The sequence below is a fragment of the Equus przewalskii genome, chromosome 17 (assembly GCF_037783145.1).
Source record: "Equus przewalskii isolate Varuska chromosome 17, EquPr2, whole genome shotgun sequence".
NCBI lineage: Eukaryota > Metazoa > Chordata > Mammalia > Perissodactyla > Equidae > Equus > Equus przewalskii.
Window position 1 is genome coordinate 53,317,941 of NC_091847.1, and position 22,984 is coordinate 53,340,924.

Consider the following 22,984-nt stretch of genomic DNA (forward strand, 5'->3'; position numbering starts at 1 on the left):
GTTGAGGTAAAGATTAAATATAATATGCAGAACTTCCTAAATCAGAAAAGCATTTTTCAAATGTTAGCTTCCGTATTTCTTCAAAAATAGCAATTGAGGTCTCTATTTTCCTAGCACAGGTATGGAAGTGGGGATGTCAAAGAATCAGGAGAGTTCCTACACTTTTGTATTTTCAAAATGTACTTAGGAAAAACATATACTTAGGGGTCATCCTAAGTGCTGGTTCAGCCTGAGACATTTTATTACGTAAAATATGTTCTCAAGACTATGTCATACACTGCATCTTTCAGAATCCAGATAAGATTCCTAGTTCCTTCCTTTTTTTCTTCTTTCTTTTTTAAACAAGCAGAAATAACCACATTAGTAGCTAAGACACAAGAAACTGAGACACTCCTAACTGACGGGATAACGTGGAAGAGGATGGATTAGAACTAAAGTCAGGTAAGTGACCAAAGCAGTAGTTGGCTGTAATCAGGGAGGAATACTTAAGCTAAATGGTCAAAGAACTGAAAGTAGAAAGACCGGAATTTGAAAGTGTGGGTCATTTAAACAGAACAAAAGAGGAGATTCTGGGGAGGTGGTCTGTCTGCATAATTCTATCTTTTAAAGACAGAATGTGAGATATCAAAATACAACCAACAGTATCCAGTCTGTTAGGTTAGGGCTTTCACTTCTGGATATAAAATGTGCATAAGTAGAAGTATCGGTTGAGATGTGAAGCTTGGTAAATTATGTTTTGGTAAACCATTTTTAAGTCCTTAGGTGAAAAACATCATAGAATGGAAGAGCATTTAAAGTTTTATAGTGAAGAGCTTAACTCTTAGAATTAATGAAATACAGTAACTGCACATAGGGGAGTCTGAAGTACATAAACATCACTCTCTTGAATAATCTTTAGTAGGGCAAGTTACTACCTTATAGAGCACTTAAAAGCAGCATCAGTATTCATTCATTATCCTCTCTTGACTGCCCTAGGGTATACAGTACTCATCCAGTGAGGAAACTCTAATGTGCTCCATGCTGTTACATTGATTACAATGGATCTGACTTGGAAAGTGTGCCACTGGGTACAAAACGTAAGAAAATGATTTTTAAGGGTTAATTAACACTGCTCTGAACTGCAGACTTTTTCTTTTTAAACAGCAATAAAAATACATGTATATTAAAAAAATAGAATGGGTTAGGTGAAAAAAGTTGTCACTAAATATGATTCATATAAATTTTACAATTAATATGAGGATATCTATAATCTACCCGTATATAATTGTTAGAGACATTTTAAAGAAGGACAAATAGTTTGATTCAAAAAATTAACGAAAACATAAAAATATAACGAATATTTACTTTACAATAAAATTTGGAAGCTAGCAGAGATGCTGGAAATCAATTACTAGTCCAATCACCATCTTACAGATGAAGAAACTAAGGCCCAAAGAGTGAAGTTTCTTCCCAAAATCAGAGTGAGTTAGAGGCAGAGCTAGGAAGAGAAATTCTGTTGACTCCTAATTCACTGACCATATTATAAAGAGTTTTATCAAGCTAGAGTTTTTGTCTAGTATATTAGTAATCAATAAGAGTATCAGACATTGGTGAGCCCATTATTAAAATCAAAATTTCTATCAAGAGAGAAATTTAATGGAAGTGAATAAAGATTGAGTATGCAGAGAAATTACATAAGATTTAAAAGGTCTCGGGGCTGGCCCGGTGGCGCAGAGGTTAAGTTCGCACGTTCTGCTTCTTGGCGGCCTGGGGTTTGCCGGTTCGGATCCCGGGTGCAGACATGGCACTGCTTGGCAAGAGCCATGCTGTGGTAGGCGTCCCACGTATAAAGTAGAGGAAGATGGGCATGGATGTTAGCTCAGAGGCAGTCTTCCCAGCAAAAAGAGGAGGACTGGCAGTAGTTAGCTCAGGGATAATCTTTCTCAAAAAAAAAAAAAAAGTCTATATTCTCCAACATGTACAATAAAACCTAGACATAATTGTAATTTTAAAATAAAGGTATACATTATCTGAAAGAGAAGAAACCTTTGTTTTCTTTATTACTATAAAATCTTTATTACTATATTTCTAAGCAGTCTAATGTTTAGAGTTAATTTTCAGCAATGTAAAATTCAACTACCATCTTGAAAACCTTTTTTCTTAGAGATACAGAATGTGTCAATTAATTAAAGGGTGAATAGTTTGTTGTGTTGACCAATCTGACATACTCATTTTAAGAGGTAATCTGCTAAAAATAATTTGCTATTCAAATTCTATGTTGTATGTTGCACCCTTGAAAACAAATTTCATCACATCTGTCAGAACTTAGTAGGAACAAACTACTCCATCATAGTTCAAAGAAAAAACATAATGTTCTCCAGAAACAATTTATGAAAAAGTCAGATCCATATTTCATATGTGCCACAAAAGCTCATCAGAGTAATAACCCTCCTTCTCCTGGGTGTTATCTTACCATCTGCTGCTCTATTACTTATCTTTATTTTGCAACTAATTAACAGCATAATCTTCTAAATTCAGCAAGTTAATTATCATTATTGTGGTCTTTGCAGCATCATCAGTCCTCATGAAGTCTTGTCTCCCCACCCCCAGAGAACATAGGAAAATGAAGTAGGTTGGAAGAGAGTCTGTTTCTTTGGAGCGGGCTCATTAGGTGTTTGCTGATTAGCTTGGCATGCAGAGGCAGGTCAGAAGAATTCTGCTGAACATGAGGTTCCATGCAGGGCTCAACTAAGTTAATGTAGGTTTCTGAACATTTGCCAAGATGCCCTCTGTCAGCTCTCAGTTGAAACCCCCTGCAGAAAACCTACTGGCTACCCACTGTGTACAAAGCTATTTCTCAGTTTGTCACACAAGTATTAAAGGAATGATTCTGGAGAATACTACTTAAATACTTCACTAAATCTTCTTAAACAAAACTCCTAGATGATTAACATTTTCTTATTCAGAAGAGTTATTTTTTAATGACAAATATTACATAAGAAAATTGTATTATTAGAAGAGCACCACAGATAACAAATATCTATGGTTTATGTTCTTAATGACAAACAGAACCCCTAAACCTATATTTGGTGAGATCTAGTGCAATGTTGTAGAAAATAGTAAGTGCTAGGAATTTGTGATTAGTATTAAAAAGTACTAGATAATACTGTATTTGTGTACCCCCACCTACACTTTTTTTAACCACCTTCTTACTTTTCCAAAGACAAAGTTCTTAAAAAAAACCTTGCTCTGAAGAAATTTCTTCAGCAAAAAGAAGGATCTTATTTCAATATTTATAGTAGATGCAAATACAGCGCATCTTCCTGTAAGGACTGGACATCTGAAAACCAGGCCACTACAAAAGTATCCTTGCAGGGGCCGGCCCAGTGGCTCAGTGGTTAAGTTCGCATGTTCCGCTTCATGGCGGCCCGGGGTTCACCAGTTCGGATCCCGGGTGTGGACATGGCACCACAAGGCAAGCCATGCTGTGGCAGGTGTCCCACATAGAAAGAGGAGGAAGATAGGCACGGATGTTAGCTCAGGGCCAGTCCTCCTCAGCAAAAAGAGGAGGATTGGCAGCAGATGTTAGCTCAGGGCTAATCGTCCTCAAAAAAAAAAATTAAAAAGAAATTTGTAAATAGAAATTTATAGCTTTAAATGCTTATATTAGAAAGGCAAAGAGATTTAAATCAATGATTAAGCTTCTACCTTAAGAAACTAAAAAAGATAAGCAAATTAAACCCAATTAAGTAGGAGAAAGGAAATAGTAAAGATAAAAGTAGCAATCAATGATAGTACAAATACACCATTAAGAAAAATAAAGGCAAGCTACAGATTGAGAAAATATTTGTAAGATATATAAATATATAACAAAAAATTTGTAGCTAGTGTGTGTATACACACACACACAAACATATATATAAAGAATTCCTGGGGCCAGACCAGTGGCGCAGTCCTTAAGTGCGCACGTTCCACTTTGGTGGCCCTGGGGTTCGCAGGTTTGGATCCTGGGTGCGGACATGGCACCTCTTGGCATGCCATGCTGTGGCAGGTGTCCCACATATAAAGTAGAGGAAGATGGGCATGGATGTTAGCTCAGGGCCAGTCTTCCTCAGCAAAAAGAGGAGGATTGGCAGCAGTTAGCTCAGGGCTAATCCTCCTCGAAAAAAAAAAAAGAATTCCTACAACATAATAATAAAAGACTAGTAACCCAATTTAAAAAATGGGCAAAAGATACCACAGAAAATGTCTGGCCAAACTGGAAATGCAAATTAAAACCACAAGATACTGCTACGCACTCCTAGAATGTCCATAATGAAAAAGATAGACAAAACCAAATGCGGGTAAAAATGTGGGAACAACTGAAATTCTCATACACTGCTGGTGGGAAAGTAACCTCTGGCAAAAGATCTGGAAGTTTCTTATAAGTTAAATGCATATCTACCCTCTGACTCAGCAATTCTATGCTTTGGTAGACAGACCAAATGGAAATATACGTCTACAAAAAGAGTTATACAAGAATGTGTATAGTAGCTTTATTTACAATAGCTAAACACTGAAAACCATTCAAATGTCCATCAACAGGAGAATGAATAAAGAAATTGTATATGCACACAATGGAATACTACTCAGCAACAAAAAGAAGCAAACTATAATACACTCAACTACCTGGACAAATCTCACAGACATATGCTTAGCTGCACACAAGAGTATATACTGATTCCATTTATATAAAGTTCTAGAACTAACTGCTGATAACAAATATCAGAACATTTGGGGGAGGTGGACTGATTGGGAAGGGAAATAAACTCTCGGGAAAGATGGTAATATTCTATACCATAACAGGGGTGTGAGTTACATGAATGCACTTATTTATCAAAACTATACAGTTAAAATTGGTCCTTTGCAGTCTATGTAAATTTTACATTAAGAAAGGCCTATTAGAGCCACCCTGATGGCCTAACAGTTAAAGTTCAGCATGCTCTGCTTCAGCAGCCCAGGTTCAGTTCCCGGACACGGAACCACACCACTTGTCTGTTAGTAGCCATGCTATGGTGGTGGTTCACAAAGAACTAGGATAACTTACAACAATACACAACTACATACTGGGGCTTTGTAGTGGGAGGGAGGTAGAAGATTGGCAAACATGTTAGCTTAGGGCAAATCTTCCTCTGCAAAAAAAAAAAAAAGACTTCAAAACAGGCCTCTTAAAAAATAACTGAGTAGGGGTAGGGAGTGGTCTGAAGTATAGACAAACTAAGGAATGGCAGTTATATTGCTAATAATTTAAGATGAGTGATGAGTACATGGGGGTTCATTACACTACCCTGTTTACTTTGTACATGTGTGAAATTTTCCATGATGAAAAGTCAAAAAAAAGAAAAAAGGAAATAGACTAATTTCCGAGTCTTTATTTAATTAAAAACAGGACAATCTTATTTACTACCCAATTAAAATAGGTAATCATCTAAAGATGGCTATTTTACATAAGCAAAATTCTAATAAGAAACTTCACTGGATTGTTAAATTTAAGCGGGGCAATCTGTGACTCCCCATACTATGCTTTGGGCCTTCAAGAATGACTGTTTTTCATAAATAAATTTGTGAAAGTTACAGCTTTGGTATTTTTTAAGATACAAGCATACAAAACACTTATTCTTATTAATTTCCTGGTGAGCTTAAAGAAAAAAAGTTATTCAGAGAAGTGTTAAATTTAATAGTTTCTACAAATACGGCCTACCTCTTGTAGTCAAAAGTACTTCTTTAAATCTGATTTGTTCCTTTTGAATTCTCTTGTAGGAAAAAAGTCCACTGGATATGTAAAAATACTTCTAGTTGCAGTGTGCAACAAGAGGATCTCTTTAATTCCTATTTCTATTCTACTCAATTCTAACTGAATTTTTCATTAACACAGTATGTTTAAAGTAGACGAATAAAAACCCTTCCCAGTGAAGCTCTTCTGCTATCAAGTGAAAAAGATTCATCTTAATATTTCCAAAGCTTTGACCTAAATACGCTGTTATGAGAAACATTCCCCTCAGGTTTTCCAGGTGTCTCACCACCATCAATAACCAGCTAAGTTTTATACTCCTCAACCAAGTGCTGTTCATTCAGACGGTGCGTAAGTTTTACTGTTAAAAAAAAAGTTACCACATGTCAATTACAGATTGACTATTTGCACTAATGTAGAATAGCATTAAAAAATTTAAAGCCTTGTAATATATAATGGGTTTTATGTGTACAAACTTATATTGTTAGTATACTGCCTAGCACAGAACTAAAATACATAATAGGTGTCTAATAACTATCTATTGATTTCCTAAGGATACATTCATTAAATGAAGTTAAGAAGAATTAGCCCTGAAGTGTGTTAGACTGCAGAAGGGAGAACTGCACTGATTAAAAAAAAGAATGGGGACTGGCCCAGTGGTGCAGAGGTTGAGTTCGCACATTCCACTTCGCTGGCCCAGGGTTCGCCAGTTTGGATCCTGGGTATGGACATGGCACCACTTGGCAAGCCATGCAGTGGCAGGCGTCCCACATAGAAAATAGAGGAAGATGGGCATGGATGTTCGCTGAGGGCCAGTCTTCCTCAGCAAAAAGAGGAGGATTGGCAGCAGATGTTAGCTCAGAGCTAATCTTCCTCAAAAAAAAAAAAAAAAAGGCAGCAGCAGATTCAGGTCTTCTACCAAAAAAATTCTCGTTTACAGGATTTGGGACTAAAAGAGACCCCAGAAATCAAAGTTTAATCCCTTTATTTTACAGATGAGGAAACTGAGACTCAGAAAAGTTAAAGTGGCTTGATTAAGGGTAGTGAATAGCAGAGTTAGGCTTAAAATTAAAAATACATGTCTCCTGAATCCTAATCTGTAGTTTATCCCTTAAATAATGCCAATTTCTTAGTGTCTGAAACACAACTCAAAAATATGGTTTTCCTTTAAATACTCCATGCAATGTTTACTAACTTTTACACTATATCAGAATTCTTGTTAATACTGTTCTAATTTGTATCACTGTTAAACCACTCATTATATCAGCACTGCCTTTAGTGGATTACATCTAGTTTCAGCTGTAATATTCCCAGCCTCCACCAGGAGGAGAGTTTGTTTAAAAAGGCAAAGCCAAAAACCAGACAAACCAACGACACGAACTAGAACTTTACTCCCAATCCATCCATTTATTTTAAAGTAACACTACTATTCACTGTGTTAATGGAAGCTTCTCTTTTTCAAATTTTCTGGTTCTTCTATAGTGTAAAACAGTATATAACTTTATAAAATGTGATCTAAATTTTGTGCATTTGAAGCAGGCTTTAATGGAAAAAACTAAAAATAGGCTCAAGGAATGTACAGAATAAATAAAATCTTGCTTACCATTTTTGCTTCTGACTGTACTGGTTGAGGGGAGGAAGGACCTGGAATTCCTGGAACACTAGGCACCATGGTGACTGGTCGAACAAGCTTTGCAAAATATATTGAAAAACAATTGCTAGAGAATATATTCAAAATGAGATTTGCACTTTATTTGCACAATGGCTGCTATGATAATTTGAGACTTCAGAATCAGAAAAACTGTATTTCTACCCTGAACCCTTATTGATCTTACACCCTGATTTATCCTTCAAAACTTGTCAATTTCTCCGTGACACTGGCTTCCCTAATCTTCAATTTTCACAATTTCTTTTTTTAATGCTTCCTTCTTATAGAAATCCATAATATTCAAAGTGATTGAGGCAAAATTTCTCACAGATCCGTCACCCTTCCATTTTGAATGTGAAAGGAAAGAACGTCAAAACTTGTGACAACTAGGCATAAAAAATAATTTCAACAATGAATTTTGCTTTCCTAAAATATATATACATATAAAATTTCTAAACTATATAAATAAAAGTTCTCGGATATATTAGTATACTGTATAATAACAAAGAAAGAACCTGATTACCTCTAATAATAATAATCTAGAACACATTTTTCCATTTTGTTTTTTGCCTTTTTTTTAAAACTAATATCAACACTAAATGATTCATTTTTGTATAACTAAGGTATATCTCTTCTTTCATTTCAGTTTCTTTCATCACAGTTACATGTAACAGGATAACCGTATAATCTCAAATATAGGGCAAGAAGGTTTCCTCTTTCAAAAATATCCTAAGAAGTAGTCACCTTATATTTATCACCTTATATATAAGAGCCCTTATAGAGTCTCTCAAATAATGCATTTTGAACAGCAAAGCTCTGTTTGAAGAAGATACATTATTTTGAAATTATTTAATCAATGCTAATTTTGGATATTTAGAAAGGTCATTTGGAAGAATTGGTTAATAAAAAAAGCAAACAATTTTAGTAATATTCCTGGGGGTATAATCTCACACCAAAAGAGTTGGATGTTACTCTAAGTAGGCTTTTAAAAATAACTTTTAAAAGCTATACAATAAATTATTATATTGTATTGATCAGAAATATCTGTCTAGAAGGTAAAAGAAGAAATTATCTTTTTATTGTACGAATGAATATTAGCATTTGGGTTAAGATTTCCAAGAAGAAAATAATAGATTCAAAAAGTGTTATATTCAAATTAGGCGAAAACGAAAATGTGTTTTGGAAAACCGTGCTAGATGTCTTAAAAAGTGGTTCTAATGATGAAATCTTGAATGTTGAAGACACAGTTGATGAGTTAGAATAAAACTTTTATAAAATGTGAGAATACGAAAAAAGCATTATTTCTAACTTACATTATTCAAAAGAATGTGGTTTTAAATAGCCACTGTATTATTAAATATTATAAATAGATATTTAACTATCGTCTACGTCTTTCAAAATGTATATATTTAACAAGTCCCTCAAAAAACTTTTCTTTTGGATCTTCCTTCCTGATTTATCCTTCAAAAGTTGTCAATTTTGCTGAGACACTTGTATTAGGAAAGTGGAGAACTATCTACTGTTTTAAACTGTTCAGATTTTCATGTTTGCGCCAGCAAGGAATTCTGTAAACCCAAGTTGATCATAAAAGTTCACAGACAGTGTTTATGAACAACTTCTACAATAAGTGAAACATGGAGTAACCTGACAAGTATTTTAGGACAAATATCTTCATAAAGAATAGAAATCTGTGTTAACATTCAAATTCTACAAATCCAAATTGAAATGGATTGAACAAGGAATAAAGTTAATACTAAAAATATAAGGAAAATAATTAAGATTTTTGGAGGATGGAAAAATGTTTTCTATCCAGTTATGTTTGCCTTGAACGCTCTATGCTATCACTAAACGTCACTGAGTAAATACTACCCACCACTAATAAGTATTATGCTGAATTCAGTTTCATAAACCAATCAAGCAGCCACGAGTGTATTTTCTGACTACAGAGATCAGTTTTTCTATAAAGAAAAGATTTAAATAACCTAAATTGCAAACTTACTGGGACTGCAGCTGGAACATGCACATTAGAACTTGTAATTGACGCAGGAATAGCAACAGGCATAGTTTGTCCATTAGGCAGATGTAATAGAAGAGGGAATGGGCCTGGTACAGGACTAAGAAAAACAAAAGAAGGGAAATTTTAAAAATCCATATCAATCATCTCTAAGAAATATAAGAGTACTTTTATTCCTATTACCATAACATTTAAAAATAAATTTTCTAAACACTGCAAAGCAAATTGCAAAATTTAATAATTTTTAATTGTGTTCTAAATGCAGAATGTACAGAGCGGTGTGAAAAAAACAGTGAAAAAATGGAAAAAGTTATGGATTTACTTAGGACAATCTCCAATATGTTAAATAAGAAAAATTCTTACCAAAAAGCTCTTGAGAGCTACCTATGAGAACTGAAAGAAATGCCATCTGGTGATGGAGTAATTTTATGTTTTGTGTGAAATAGCATGAAAATGAGAAACCATCTTAAATTCACATCCTATTAGTTGATTTGTTTTTAAAATTAAGTTCTAGATATTTACTTTCTAATCTATTAGATAATACTTATATTTAAAAAAAAAGACTACCCAAGAACTTTTTCCAAAATTCAAAGCAAGTAGAATATGATCTACATACACACACACAAGGCCACAATTTGAATAATGAAATGTCTTAGGAAAAATCATGACAGGAAAACTTAACAATTCATAAACAGTTCAATGATTGGCCCAAATCACTTACACAATTGGCCTGTTGGAGGACGGTGCTTGGGTGATTACAGTACTTGAGGTTGGTGAAGGTACTGCCTGCTGAATAATTACGCTTGAGTCAGAACTTGTAAGCAGCACATTGGGAACCTGTAATGATGCGGGACGAACAATAGCTGATGTGGGCTGTGCGGTTTGCACCAATGGTACTTCCTGTTTAATAACGAGATAGACAAAGGGTGGAATTTTAAAATGCAAGTCAAGTCAAGTACCTTAGTGAACATATACACTTCTAAAAGCATCCGTAGGATAATATTAACACTTCCCCCAAAGTAAATTAATATCTAAAGTTATTTAAAAGAAAATTTTTGAAGCAACTGTAAAATTTCAAATGCAATGTTCATATTTTAATTTAAAAACATCTGAGTAATTTTTTTCAGTACAATTTGTTTTCCTATCAATCCAGAAATAAGTTAGACTGGCAACTTGGCTATGATTCCATGAGAATTTCAGTAAAAATATAATCCATTTTCATGGAATCATAGCACTTAAAATTCAAAGTGGATTGCCCAGTCTTACTCCATCATTATTCTCTAAGAAGAGAAAAGAGGTACAGGGAGACTGTATTATGGTTGATATAAATTCAGTAATACAAATGTTTAAAAAACTTTTAAAGCAATAGAAGTGTTCGCTAATCTCAGGTAGCTACCCCTCCATTACCAACAATTTCTCAGTACCAAAAGACCAAGTAATACTGATAACTTGAATGAAAAATAAATAATTACTGGAGTGAGATCTTTCCAAATTAAAAGAAAACAGAGAATTTGTGAATTAGCCAAGACCTTAAAGATGGTCTTTTCCCCAGTTTTACAGAATAGTAAACAAAGAGTCAAGGGCCTTACCCAGAACTCCTTTACTAGTCAGTATAAAACCTGGGTCTACCATGTTCCTTGAATTGGCCTTACTGATGCTGCTTATTATCAAAATCTTATTAAGCAACATAGGAAGAAAGATAAACTAGTATTATTAGAACTTGATTTATTTAACAAGTTGGAGAATTTATAACATGCTCTCAAGAACTAATGGGAAGAGAGAGACAATAAACAAGTAAAACAAACAAGAACATTTCAGATTGTAATATGTTATAGAGTAGTAGAACAACATAATGAATCTTGAAAGATTCACTGAGGGAAGGTTGGAGTTGGCTACTTTAGACAGCACAGTGAGGTAAGGGGAGGTTCTTTGCAAAAATGGCATTTGAACTGATACTGAAAGGATCAGGAGGAAAGCATTCCAGGGACAAGGAAGCAATCCACAGAGTAATGGTCTTTGAGGCAGGAAAAAGCTTGGAATATTTGAAGAACACACCAAGAGTGGCATGAGGTGAGGCTGGATGGGTAGGTAAGTTCAGATCAATGAGGGCTTATGGAAAGAGTGTGAGATATCTTAAATGCAATGGCAAACCATTGAAGGATTTTAAGCAGAGAAGTGATATAACGTATTAAAAATAAAACCATCTATGAAAAATAGATTGGAGATGGAAGTAGAAACTCCAGTTAGAAAGTAACTGTTAGGGCCGGCCCGGGGGCGCAGCTGTTAAGTTCGCACGTTCTGCTTCTTGGCGGCCCAGGGTTCGCCGGTTTGGATCCTGGGTGCGGACATGGCACTGCTTGGCAAAAGCCATGCTGTGGTAAGCATCCCACGTATAAAGTAGAAGAAGATGGGCATGGACGTTAGCTCAGGGCCAGTCCTCCTCAGCAAAAAAGGGAGGATTGGCAGTAGTTAGCTCAGGGCTAATCTTCCTCAAAAAAATTTAAAAAATAAAAAAAAGAAACTGTTAATAATCCAAGTAAAAGATGATGATGGCTTGGACTAAAGTGGTGACACCGAAGACAAAGGAGAATATATTCAGGAAGCAGGTCTGATAAAATTTGCTATTGGTTTCACTATGAAGGAAAAGAAAGAATTAAGGTTTCTTGGCTTGAGCAACTAGATGGATGGAGAGAAAATTTACTGAGCTAGGGAAAACTGTGGAAAGAATCAGGGGCTCTGATCTAGACGTATTAAGTTTAAGATGTCTATTACACATAGAAAAGGAAATGTCAAGATGAAGTTGGATATGAATACGGAAATTCAGCAGATATCTAAGTTGATATAAATTTAAGAATCATTCATATGCAGACAGTTTCTAAAGTTATGGGCCTGGATGAGATCACCTAAGAAGAAAATCGAGAAAAAGAAGAGAAGGGGGCCCAGAACTGACTTTTTACAATTTGGCAAGACTATGCCCTGCCCAGGGGGAGCTAATGACTGAGAAATGCAGGAAGAAAGAATGCCTCTCAAAGAGGCTAATGCAGCAATGAACAGGGAAAAACTTGACTGTGAAGGGACTGAAATGCTCCATAGGAAAAACGATACTCATATCAAAGATTTAACAGCATTTACAAAAACTGTGCTAATGTGGAAACAACCTTTAGGATAATAAAATACATTAAGATAATGGTAAAATAAAGTGCAACCATTAAAAATTATGATTTTGGAAACTTTCTAATGACATAGAAAAAGGTTCATTAAGGCCAAATGTCTAAAGCACAGTATAAAAGGATCTTTGTATTTTTCTGTGTATCCATCTATCTTTCTATGTAACTATTCACTTACAAACATTTACTTGTATTATAAATGTGTGCACATACCTAGGAGAAATGTTTCAAAATATTAGTAATTCTTATCACTCAATTACGGGATAACAGGTGATTTTGGTTTTCTTCCTTGTATTTTTATATTCTTAAAGTTTTTATAATGAGAATGCATTTTTGTAATCAGAAAATGAAAAAAAAAAAACCCACAAAATATATGCCTAGGTAAAAAGTTGCTTTGCTGCCTTACTTCTAGCTCCTCTGCCACGGCACAAGTCTATTAATTAGGTTATGGTTTTAGAATAACATATTCTCCAAAAGAACACTGTCACTGCCTCTTTATATCCATTATCTCTTTATTATACCCCACATGGTGTCCCCAAATAAATGTGTTCATTATATGTGCTTATGAATGAAAAGTGATCAAGAAGTACCTATAATAATGGTTATTCAACACACATGATAGCCCAGGTGGCACCAGGTTACCAGGATAATCAAGATCCAGGAATAAGGCCCTAAACCACCTACAAGAGGCCTGTATTAAGACAGTATCATCATCTTAGTTGCTGCTACCGAAGATCAATTGCTGAGAACGAGTAACTATTCCCTTAACCTTTTAAAAGCCTAAATAATCTTTGTTTAAACAATTTTTAATTGTAAAAATTCTTAATTAAGCCGACACTGTATAAAAGTAGTTAAAAATACCAAACCCAGAAAAATTAAGTTAAACTTATATAGCCTTTTAAAGTAACAGTTTTATCTAAAATGACTGCTATTCTCCTCTACCATTTTTCTGTGTGAAATAAAAAGCTAATTATCTATAAAGGTGGAGTCTTCTTTTCCTGAAATTTCTGTGAGTTTTCACAAGCTTTCATAAATAAGACTATTACAATCTGACACTGAATTATGTACAATTTATTATATTAACATTTTATGGAGATCAAATATTAAACTTTACTTGGGGTGCTGATTTTTTCCACTTAGTTTGTGTTTCTACCATAAATATAAATTTTGAACCTTTTCATCACTGGTGGTCGACTCTGGGTGAGGTAAAGGACTATCCTGGTGAGTTGTTTCTACAACAGAGGGCTCCTCAATTTTGCTTCTTATGATGGGTGTTGCAAGAGGGGATAAATCTAGAGGCATCTAAAACACAAACATTAAAGAAAGTGTTAGGAGTTCAAAAATAGCCAATTAGTATATCTAAAATAAGAAAGCAGGAAGTGTGAACTATGATTATTGTTCTGTCTGAAGTACTCTTTTTTAACTTTATGGTTAACAACCTACTTTTTTAATGTCATCTTCTGAGGCTTTCTTGAATTCATTTTCAAATGGACTTGCCAACTCATTAAACAAACCCACTTCTTCACAGTTTTTTAAGAATCTTGTTGGTGTTGGGGTCTGATCTGAAATAAATGTCAAGAAGTAATCACATAGATTTAAATATACAAAACTCTAAAATATAGCTAGTAAATTAACAAACTAACAGGGCTGGTTCAGTCAGCTGTTAATTCTCTCTTTGGAAAGACCTCTTCCTTTAAAGTAAACAAAATTGGTTAAGTTTTTGTTGCAGTTCAAGATTATTTCCTCCAAATTTATGAATCATAAAAGTATGAAAGAAGTCTCTCTTGTTCTTAGCCCACACCTTCTGTCTCAGTAGACTGACATAAGCATCCTCTACTCAGGGATCAACTATTACCATTATATAACACAGTAAAAATTTTTAAAAATTTACATAATTAAAAATTACAACTATTTAAAATACATGCAATTTGGGGAAAACTAGGACAAGAGCATGTATATTTGCTCTAACTTGGCCCTGCTGCTAGTGTTCACAATCTATTATGAGAGCAAGCTTAAGATAAAACAGAATCTTCAGTAGGTATATCAAAAAACTATGAAGAAAAGAAAGAAGGTTAAAACAAGAGCCCTAAAGACAAAAACAAACCAAAACAAATCCCTCCTTATTACTATCCATTGAAGCTAATTTTCTATTTTAATGCATTTTTCCAGCTTGGTATGAGGGGCTATATAAGAGTTCATATCTATGGAATGTTCTAATAATTTCTAAGCAGCAGAGAAATAGTCAACGCTATTTTCTCACACCTTGAAACATTTTAACTATACTTGAATATGTACTCATGCTATGTGCACACATGTATTGGTTACAGAACAAATGGCAGTTAAGGTCCATGTTGAATGAAAAACAGCAAATTTATGAATTTTGCCTGTTTAGTCTTACTATTTTCAAGGCTATTTATTCATACTGATCACAGAGTTGGCAGGATATTCAAATTCTATTCACATTTCATATATTTTAGGGCATCAATTTTATAGGTTATATCAGGGATCCAGCCTAAGCTAAATGAAAGTATAAGGATGACTCCTAGTTTAAGATAAAATACTCAAAAAGTCCTTTTTGTTGTTTTTTTTGAGGAAGATTAGCCCTGAGCTCACATCTGCTGCCAATCCTCTTCTTTTTTTGCTGGGGAAGCCTGGCCCTGAGCGAACATCCGTGCCCATCTTCCTCTACTTTATATGTGGGATGCCTAGCACAGCATGGCTTGCCAAGCGGTGCCATGTCCACACTCAGGATCTGAACCGGCAAACCCCAGGCCGCCGAAGCAGAACACGTGAACTTAACTGCTGCACCACTGGGCTGGCCCCCAAAAAATCTTTTGTGAAATTAAAATTAATATATTTATTAACTACTGTGTCCCCAGAATGGGCATTACTTACTGTTTTATCTTTGCTCCCCGCTCCCCCATACCCAGAGTACTCCTATGCTCACTACATACAAATATATTTAACACTAAAAGGACAATAGGCCTATCTCAGATACTATTAGTATTATCAGAATTACTGAAGGGACTCTATTGTGTCATCATTTTACCTATTATGCAGTCTGCAACATACACACCCCTACCCTCAAAAAGATTTCCCAAATCATACTATAGCAAGGGCCCAGCATACAAATATTAGCTTAGGTCCATCATGACTGAATTAGTAAACTGAGTATAAATATGACTCTCCTGTTCACACCCAAAGGGTTTGTCTATCTAAGTTCAACAGAAGGCTCCTAATTTGTGTTAAAAGGAGAGAATAGTCTTAAAAATAAAATGCATATGCATAAATCACTTTTATCAGTGACTACTGGAATAATCGGGCTTCAGAAGAGAGAAGTCAACACAAGCACAATCGTTTAAACATGCAGATGGCTTATGGCCATTGATTATCAAATATATACCACACATATCATGCATTATGTTTATACAGTAATGCTAAACTATTCATTTCAACACATGTTAGTAAAAAGATGGTCAAGTGTTGTGTTCAAATGTGTTCTATTTTTCTTTGTATTAAATGTAAATAGTAACATAAATTCTAGAAATCAATCTCAAAACAATTTTGAGTTAAAAAGTTACAGAGAGAGATACTGCTCTAAGGCAGTAAGTTTCAGAAAAGCAAAGACCTTCACGCTCAAGAGAGTGAAACTTCCAGGCTGTTGTTATTTCGCTTGTATTTTATTTTTTGGTTCTAGCTCTTAATAGCAGATGTACAATACTCTAAAGAAATGCATACTTCACTCTTCTCTGCCTCCTTATACTTATGGAACTGAAAACAGATCGAATGTTCCCCTAAATTTCTCCTAAGTAAATTGTTTTTGATAAATTACCAACTTTTTGCTACCTCCAACTTTTTCATTACAAAAATTTTGATACTGAAATACAGGAAGAATCATTTAATATCTGCTTCATTATCTCTCCAAAGTACTGCATATGACAATTTGATCTCTATGTTGGGCAATAATTTAAAAGTATTAATAGTACTCAATATTCAGGTATAATCCCAGACTAACAAATAGTATAACCTAAGCTTTACAAAAGAAGAATTTAAGGGTAATTTCAATATTTATGATATGTAAATCTGTGGTTACAACAGAAAAAGGTCTGAAATTTATACATAATATATTAAATTTTATATTAAACTTTGTTTTCTTATCTCAATACTTATAAAATATACACATGCAGTGAAATTATATATATTATGTATGTATACATATACACAGATGTGTGTATATATATTTACAAAGCAAAAAAGGGGCAGCTAATACAGCATGAAAGGATAATAAAACCAATGCATGAATTGAGTTTCTCTTTTCATATACTGTAAAAGATAATTATCTGCTTAGGTGATACCGTATGTTCATAAGATCAAAAACATCCCCTTACTGAGATTATTTTACGACCACAAATGTTTAGTCCAAAAAGAAATATAAACAAAGTCCTACTGAACAAGTCTGCTAATTGCTCTTTCTCCAACGGGAGGAGCTTGATCATTTTCTATCTCACACAGCATTGTAAACCAGGTGTAAACAGCTAAAAGAAAGACTGACTAAACATCACATTAATTCAATTATCAGTTAAATGAAAGCTTTGGAGATGGTATGAATGCTCCCAGGAGTCTAATTAACTTACACAAAATTAACATTGAAATCTATATTTGAAAGCTACACAAAATATTTAACTGAAATGAATGGTCAGAAGGAAACATGAAAATGTAATGGGTAAAATACATGTTGCCAACATTTACTGTAAACGAAGTAATTGGAATATCACCAGACTATATTATTTACAGAGAATACACAAAAATTGTGCACATTCCAGGTGAAATATGTATATAAGCTATTAATAAAAGCATATACTAACCAGCCACAATGACACTGTCATTACGTGCTGGACCAAATTTCAGTGTCATCTCATGTTTATGTTTATGGACAGCCAAATGATCCTCGTTGGTAAAACGCTGTGGCAAAAAGTTTTAAAATATAGTTAAGATTTTCAATTTGATCAAGTAAGTAAAATGATAAGGAAATTCATTTCCACAACATGTAAAACCACCATTAACAATGAAATAGCAGTTAGTTAACTATAAAAGATCTATTGTTAGCACAGACTGACATACTAGATATCAAATAATCATACAGAAACCCAATTACTCAAGAATAAGCAATACTGACATATTACTATGTCACGTAACTCATTTGAGAGCATTTAAAAACAAAATTTGAGGCAAAGAAACTTCATATAAATTTCATTTGGACACTAAAAATAGACCACTATTAATTTTTGTCATATCATAGTAGAAATATATACTCTATGGTATAATGACTTCTGAAGAAAGTACTGTATTTATATAGACTTCAGATTACTTACCCACATCTAAAATGAGAATTTTCTTATAAAAATATTAATCCTGGACAAATTAAGAAGTAAATCAGGGTCTTTATGTTACCACATAAAAAGAGAATGCCTCTGTTATAATCCAGTGAAGAAATAGCAACCAATACAATATCAAAGCAGTTCATTTTAAAATAAAATAAAATTTTAAACTTACAGTGATTTTTTTTCACTTTGTTTCATCATAGCTCTTATAAAAAAAATAAAGCAAAATTATTTTTAAAGCTACAAATAATTTGGACAGGTCCTGCACGGCAAAGGTGACATTTATGATTACAAGATCATAAACACATTGTTTAACTATTTCTGGACTGTATCTGGACATCAACCTTTATGAAGGTGCTCCTTATCAAGCAATATTTACACTGAAAATAGGGAGCATTTACTTTTTGTTACTTCAGAGCAATAATTATAAAATGCCAAATTAAGAGATCTAAACTCACTCTCTAGTCAATAACCTTATAAATGGGGATGTTAAAATTATATATATTTGAACTTGGTTCCCCTAAACCATTAAAATGGACTCCTTCTCTTGTGGAAATATCACTCCTGGACAAAATAAGAAGTAAATTAGGATCTTTATGTTACCACATAAAGAAAGAATACCTCTGTTATAATCCAGCAAAGAAACAACCACCAATTACAAGGCAGTTAATTATAGAATAATCCCCCTCACTCAAGTGCTATCTTCCTATTGCTTTATCATTATAAGAATCCCTCTCAAGTTTGGAGGAATAAGAAGTAGCTGTCCTTTGACAGACTGCTGAATAACAAAGCTCTTGGAGAAGGAACATATCCACAGAGTCTACTGGCATTATTTCACTATTTTTTACTTTGCATTACAGTTTTAAATGAACATGTCCTACATTCCAGACTAAAAGTATCTAAGTTCCAAAGAACCTAACAATGTGGCTTCTCCATAGAAGACAATCATTAAACATTTGGGAATAAATGCATTTTGGTTGAGGTCCTAGATTTAAAATTGCAAAGTCAGCATAATTAACAGGTAAGAACTTGGAAAGTTATATCCCATATCTACCCATATCCTCTGTTTAGATTGGTTTGACCACAAATATCCAAATCAAAGAGCAACTACCTATAGAATAAATAACATTATGTTTTGTACAAAACATGTGAAAATGGCACCAAGATTGATTTTAAGGGAAAAGGAGAGCTAAAAGGACTCTAAAAAACATTTAGGATCATGTGAATATTAAAAGGAGAAATGCAAGGAATATGAATTTACGAAGTTTCATGTAGGATCTAGACATCAAATTTACGTAAATGTTATTTATACAAGAATTCTTGATAACGTAATGATACTATTTATATACATGGATAAAATACACTCAAATTGGCACTTGATACAGGTGAGTTTAACCTTGGCTATCATCTGAGAAAATTTATTTACCTCTAACTGGAAACTTAAAAAGACAGTGACAAAACGCAATCCTGTTAAAAGGTAGTCACCAAGAGAAGAGAGAGATATATATATGAATGAATAAAAGAAATGCATTCTTTTTTTCAACAAATACTTCTAAAATAGCTACTACGTGCTAAGTTAAAATTTTTGAAGAATCTATTTGAATTGCTTTCCTCGCCAAATTAAAAAGTTTATTCTAAAAACAAACTTTGTAGAAAAATTATGCTACTGCTAGCAATAAAAATATATTGAATTCATATAATTTCTTTCTTCCAGGCAATTGAGAGTCCAACTCCAGTGCAAAATGTTGTAGATGTGCCCAGTATTTTTTTTTAAAGATTTTATTTTACCTTTTTCTCCCCAAATCCCCCCAGTACATAGTTGTATATTTTAGTTGTGGGTTGTTCTAGTCGTGGCATGTGGGATGCCGCCTAAGCGTGGCCTGATGAGCAGTGCCACGTCCGCACCCAGGATTCGAACTAGCGAAACCCTGGGCCACCGAAGCGGAGCGCGCGAACTTAACCACTCGGCTGTGGGGCTGGCCCTGTGCCCACTATTTTTTAAACAAGACATTGAGCATATAGCTGAATAAACAATGGGAAAGGCAGTACAGAAAGGTAGGCGAGGATAACCATCTCCCTCAGATGGTTAAAAAGGAAGGGTTACCTGACAGATGGGAGAGAGGTGAATCAGTTGCTTCTGTAATAAATTAATTTAAGCTCTGATAACTGAAAAATCTGTGTTGCCAAGGCTGAACACTCACCAGAATTAACTTCCTAAGACATAAGTCATTTTGCATGCATTCACATCCATGACTTAGACTATTACGACCATTTGACAGATTAAATAGGTACAACTAAGTTATAAAGCCATCAGGCCAATAGCTCATTTTACTACTTCTTTCACTAGTTGAAGGACACTATTTGACATCAGGAAGTTACTGATTAATACACATGTATACACTTTCACTCACACACCTTCACTGAAACTATACTAAAGAAAACGAATCTTTATCTCCTTTATAAAACAGCTTATAATGTACAAACATTCTACTAAAGAAACAATTCTCAATGAAAGCATCACCAAAAGCAAAGACGTTATCAATGAAATAGAAGAATTCCAATGTTAAATGAATCTTTCACTTAATTATCTCATTTTGTCTTTTACTGAATTCAACAAAACATCACTTTAAAACAAATGAAATTCACAGAACTCTTCTGTGAAATACCTAATAGTGACAGAGGCATATAAAAAATAGATGTAAGGGGGCCGGCCCCGTGGCTGAGTGGTTAAGTTCACGACCTCTGCTTCAGCAGCCCAGGGTTTCGCCAGTTCAGATCCCGGGCGAGGACATGGCACCGCTCATCAGGCCATGTTGAGGCAGCATCCCACATGACACGACTTGAAGGACCCACAACTAAAAATATACAACTATGTACCGGGGGACTTTGGGGAGAAAAAGGAAAAATAAAATCTTAAAAAAACAAAAAATAGATTTAATAAGCAAGAGTCAACAGTTAAAATTCTTTGCATTGATTTTTATAGGTTTCTCTCTGAAATGACATCATAAACAAAATATATTTTAGATTTTAAAAATTCATTTTAAATTTTAAATTTAACTAAGTCCATTAAGTGTGTTGAAGCTAAAATTCAAATTTGGAAAAATGTCATCAATTGCTTATGATAAAAAATAATTTGCACTACCACCACTGAACTGGTGCTTCTAAAATCAATTTTTTTTTTAGGAAGATTAGCCCTGAGCTACCTACTGCCAATCCTCCTCTTTTTGCTGAGGAAAACTGGCCCTGAGCTAACATCCATGCCCATCTTCTTCTACTTTATACATGGGACACCTACCACAGCATGGCTTGCCAAGCGGTGCCATGTCCGCACCCGGGATCCGAACTGCCGAACCCCGGGCAGCCAAGAAGCGGAATGTGAGAACTTAACCGCTGCGCGACCGGGCCGGCCCCTAAAATCAATTCTAATTAGATCTTTTGAATTCCTCAGCAATACTATTTGACTTCAAAGAGACTACAGCATTTCTGTTCTTAGTAAGATTTAACAAATGGATAATGCTGATATTAGCCAGGTTATTATTTTGGTCAGTAACTGTTACAAGGTATTATTATAATATAGAGATTATTTTAAGTGTCTTAGGGAACAAATATAGGCCAAAAAATAGTAATAATACTCAGGATTAGAGTGTTCATGATGAAAACAGTATTTAAACTATTAGTGAGAATAAAGTATAGGTTTAGCCTTTAAAAAATAATATGGCAAAATGTACAAAGAATCTTAAAAATATGTATACATTTTGACTGGGTAATTCTATTTCTAAAAATATGTTTGAGGAATTAATTAGAGAGCATATAAAGGATTATGTAGATGGATATTCAGCACAAATGTTGCTTATAATACTGGAATTAATTTAAAAGCTCATAATAGAGGAATGGGCAAATAAATTATGGGACATGTTCTGGCAATACTATACTACATAGCAGCTTAAACCCATGTGTTCATTTAACACACAAAATGCTCGCGATACATATAATATCATCTGCATACAAAGAGACTACAAAACTATATGTGCATATGGTCCCAATTTTGTTTTAAAAATAAAAGGTGGGAGGGGACCGGCCTGGTGGTGCAGCGGTTAAGTGAGCACATTCCACTTCTCAGAGGCCCTGGGTTCCCCAGTTCAGATCCCGGGTGCGGACATGGCACCGCCTGGCAAAAAGCCATGCTGTGGTAGGCATCCCACATATAAAGTAGAGGAAGATGGGCACAGATGTTAGCTCAGGGCCAGTTTTCCTCAGCAAAAAGAGGAGGATTGGCAGTAGTCAGCTCAGGGTTAATCTTCCTAAAAAATAAATAAATAAATAAAAGGTGGGAAGGATTTAGGAAATGCACCAAATGTTAACAGAAGTCCTCTATGGATTTTATTTTGTCCTTTTAAAGTTGTCAAGATTTTCTGATGCTTTTTTAATTAAGAGGAAATAAAAACTTTTATATACAAATACAAAGACCCGTATTCAAATATATCTTGAAGTCTGAACATTCAATTTAGAGCTGTTGCATTATACATGTAATACAAGAGTAGGCTTGGGTTCAAATTTATCTCCAATACCTGCTGGTTCTGTGACTCAGGGAAATTCAGTCATATGTTTAAGTTCAACTGCTCACCTGTAAAATGAGGCCAGTAGCACACATTTCATAGGGTTGTTGCGAGGATTAAATGACATAATCCACGTAAGCTTCCTTAGCACAGTGACTGGCTAAGTTAAAAAACATTATCATTATAATTGTTTTTATTACTATGACAGATATTATATGAACCTTTAATTCCTCAAATCCTTTTTGAAACAAGTTGGGGTACAGATAAATAATAGACATGGTATACACTTGATAAATATTTGAAAGTTCTATTTGGTGGTTCATAGGTAATTCTGTGTGTATTTTTGGGGTAGAGTTTTTTGTTGTTATTGTTTTGAATAAACTTTTAGTTTGGAATACCCTTACATTTACAGAAAAGTTGCAAAGATAGTACAGAGAGTTCCTACACACTCCTTTCTCAGTTTCAGTCC

The 22,984-nt window shown here is 34.3% G+C and overlaps 1 protein-coding gene across 22 annotated transcripts in view; it reads right to left on the bottom strand.

Moving 5' to 3' along the window:
• The window catches only part of ATF2 (activating transcription factor 2), a 73,250-nt gene that overhangs the window by 22,728 nt on the left and 27,538 nt on the right, over positions 1-22,984 (bottom strand). For 14 of the 22 annotated variants that reach the window (XM_070580227.1, XM_070580228.1, XM_070580232.1 and 11 more), the window contains 6 exons: positions 17,444-17,540; positions 14,022-14,140; positions 13,752-13,880; positions 10,133-10,311; positions 9,397-9,511; positions 7,353-7,439 (listed from right to left, as the gene is read on the bottom strand). In XM_070580227.1, coding sequence (XP_070436328.1) covers positions 7,353-7,439; positions 9,397-9,511; positions 10,133-10,311; positions 13,752-13,880; positions 14,022-14,140; positions 17,444-17,540 — 726 coding nt within the window. The remainder of the gene's footprint in view (positions 1-7,352; positions 7,440-9,396; positions 9,512-10,132; positions 10,312-13,751; positions 13,881-14,021; positions 14,141-17,443; positions 17,541-22,984) is intronic. The other 8 variants (XM_070580242.1, XM_070580243.1, XM_070580245.1 and 5 more) reach the window with 3 other exon arrangements.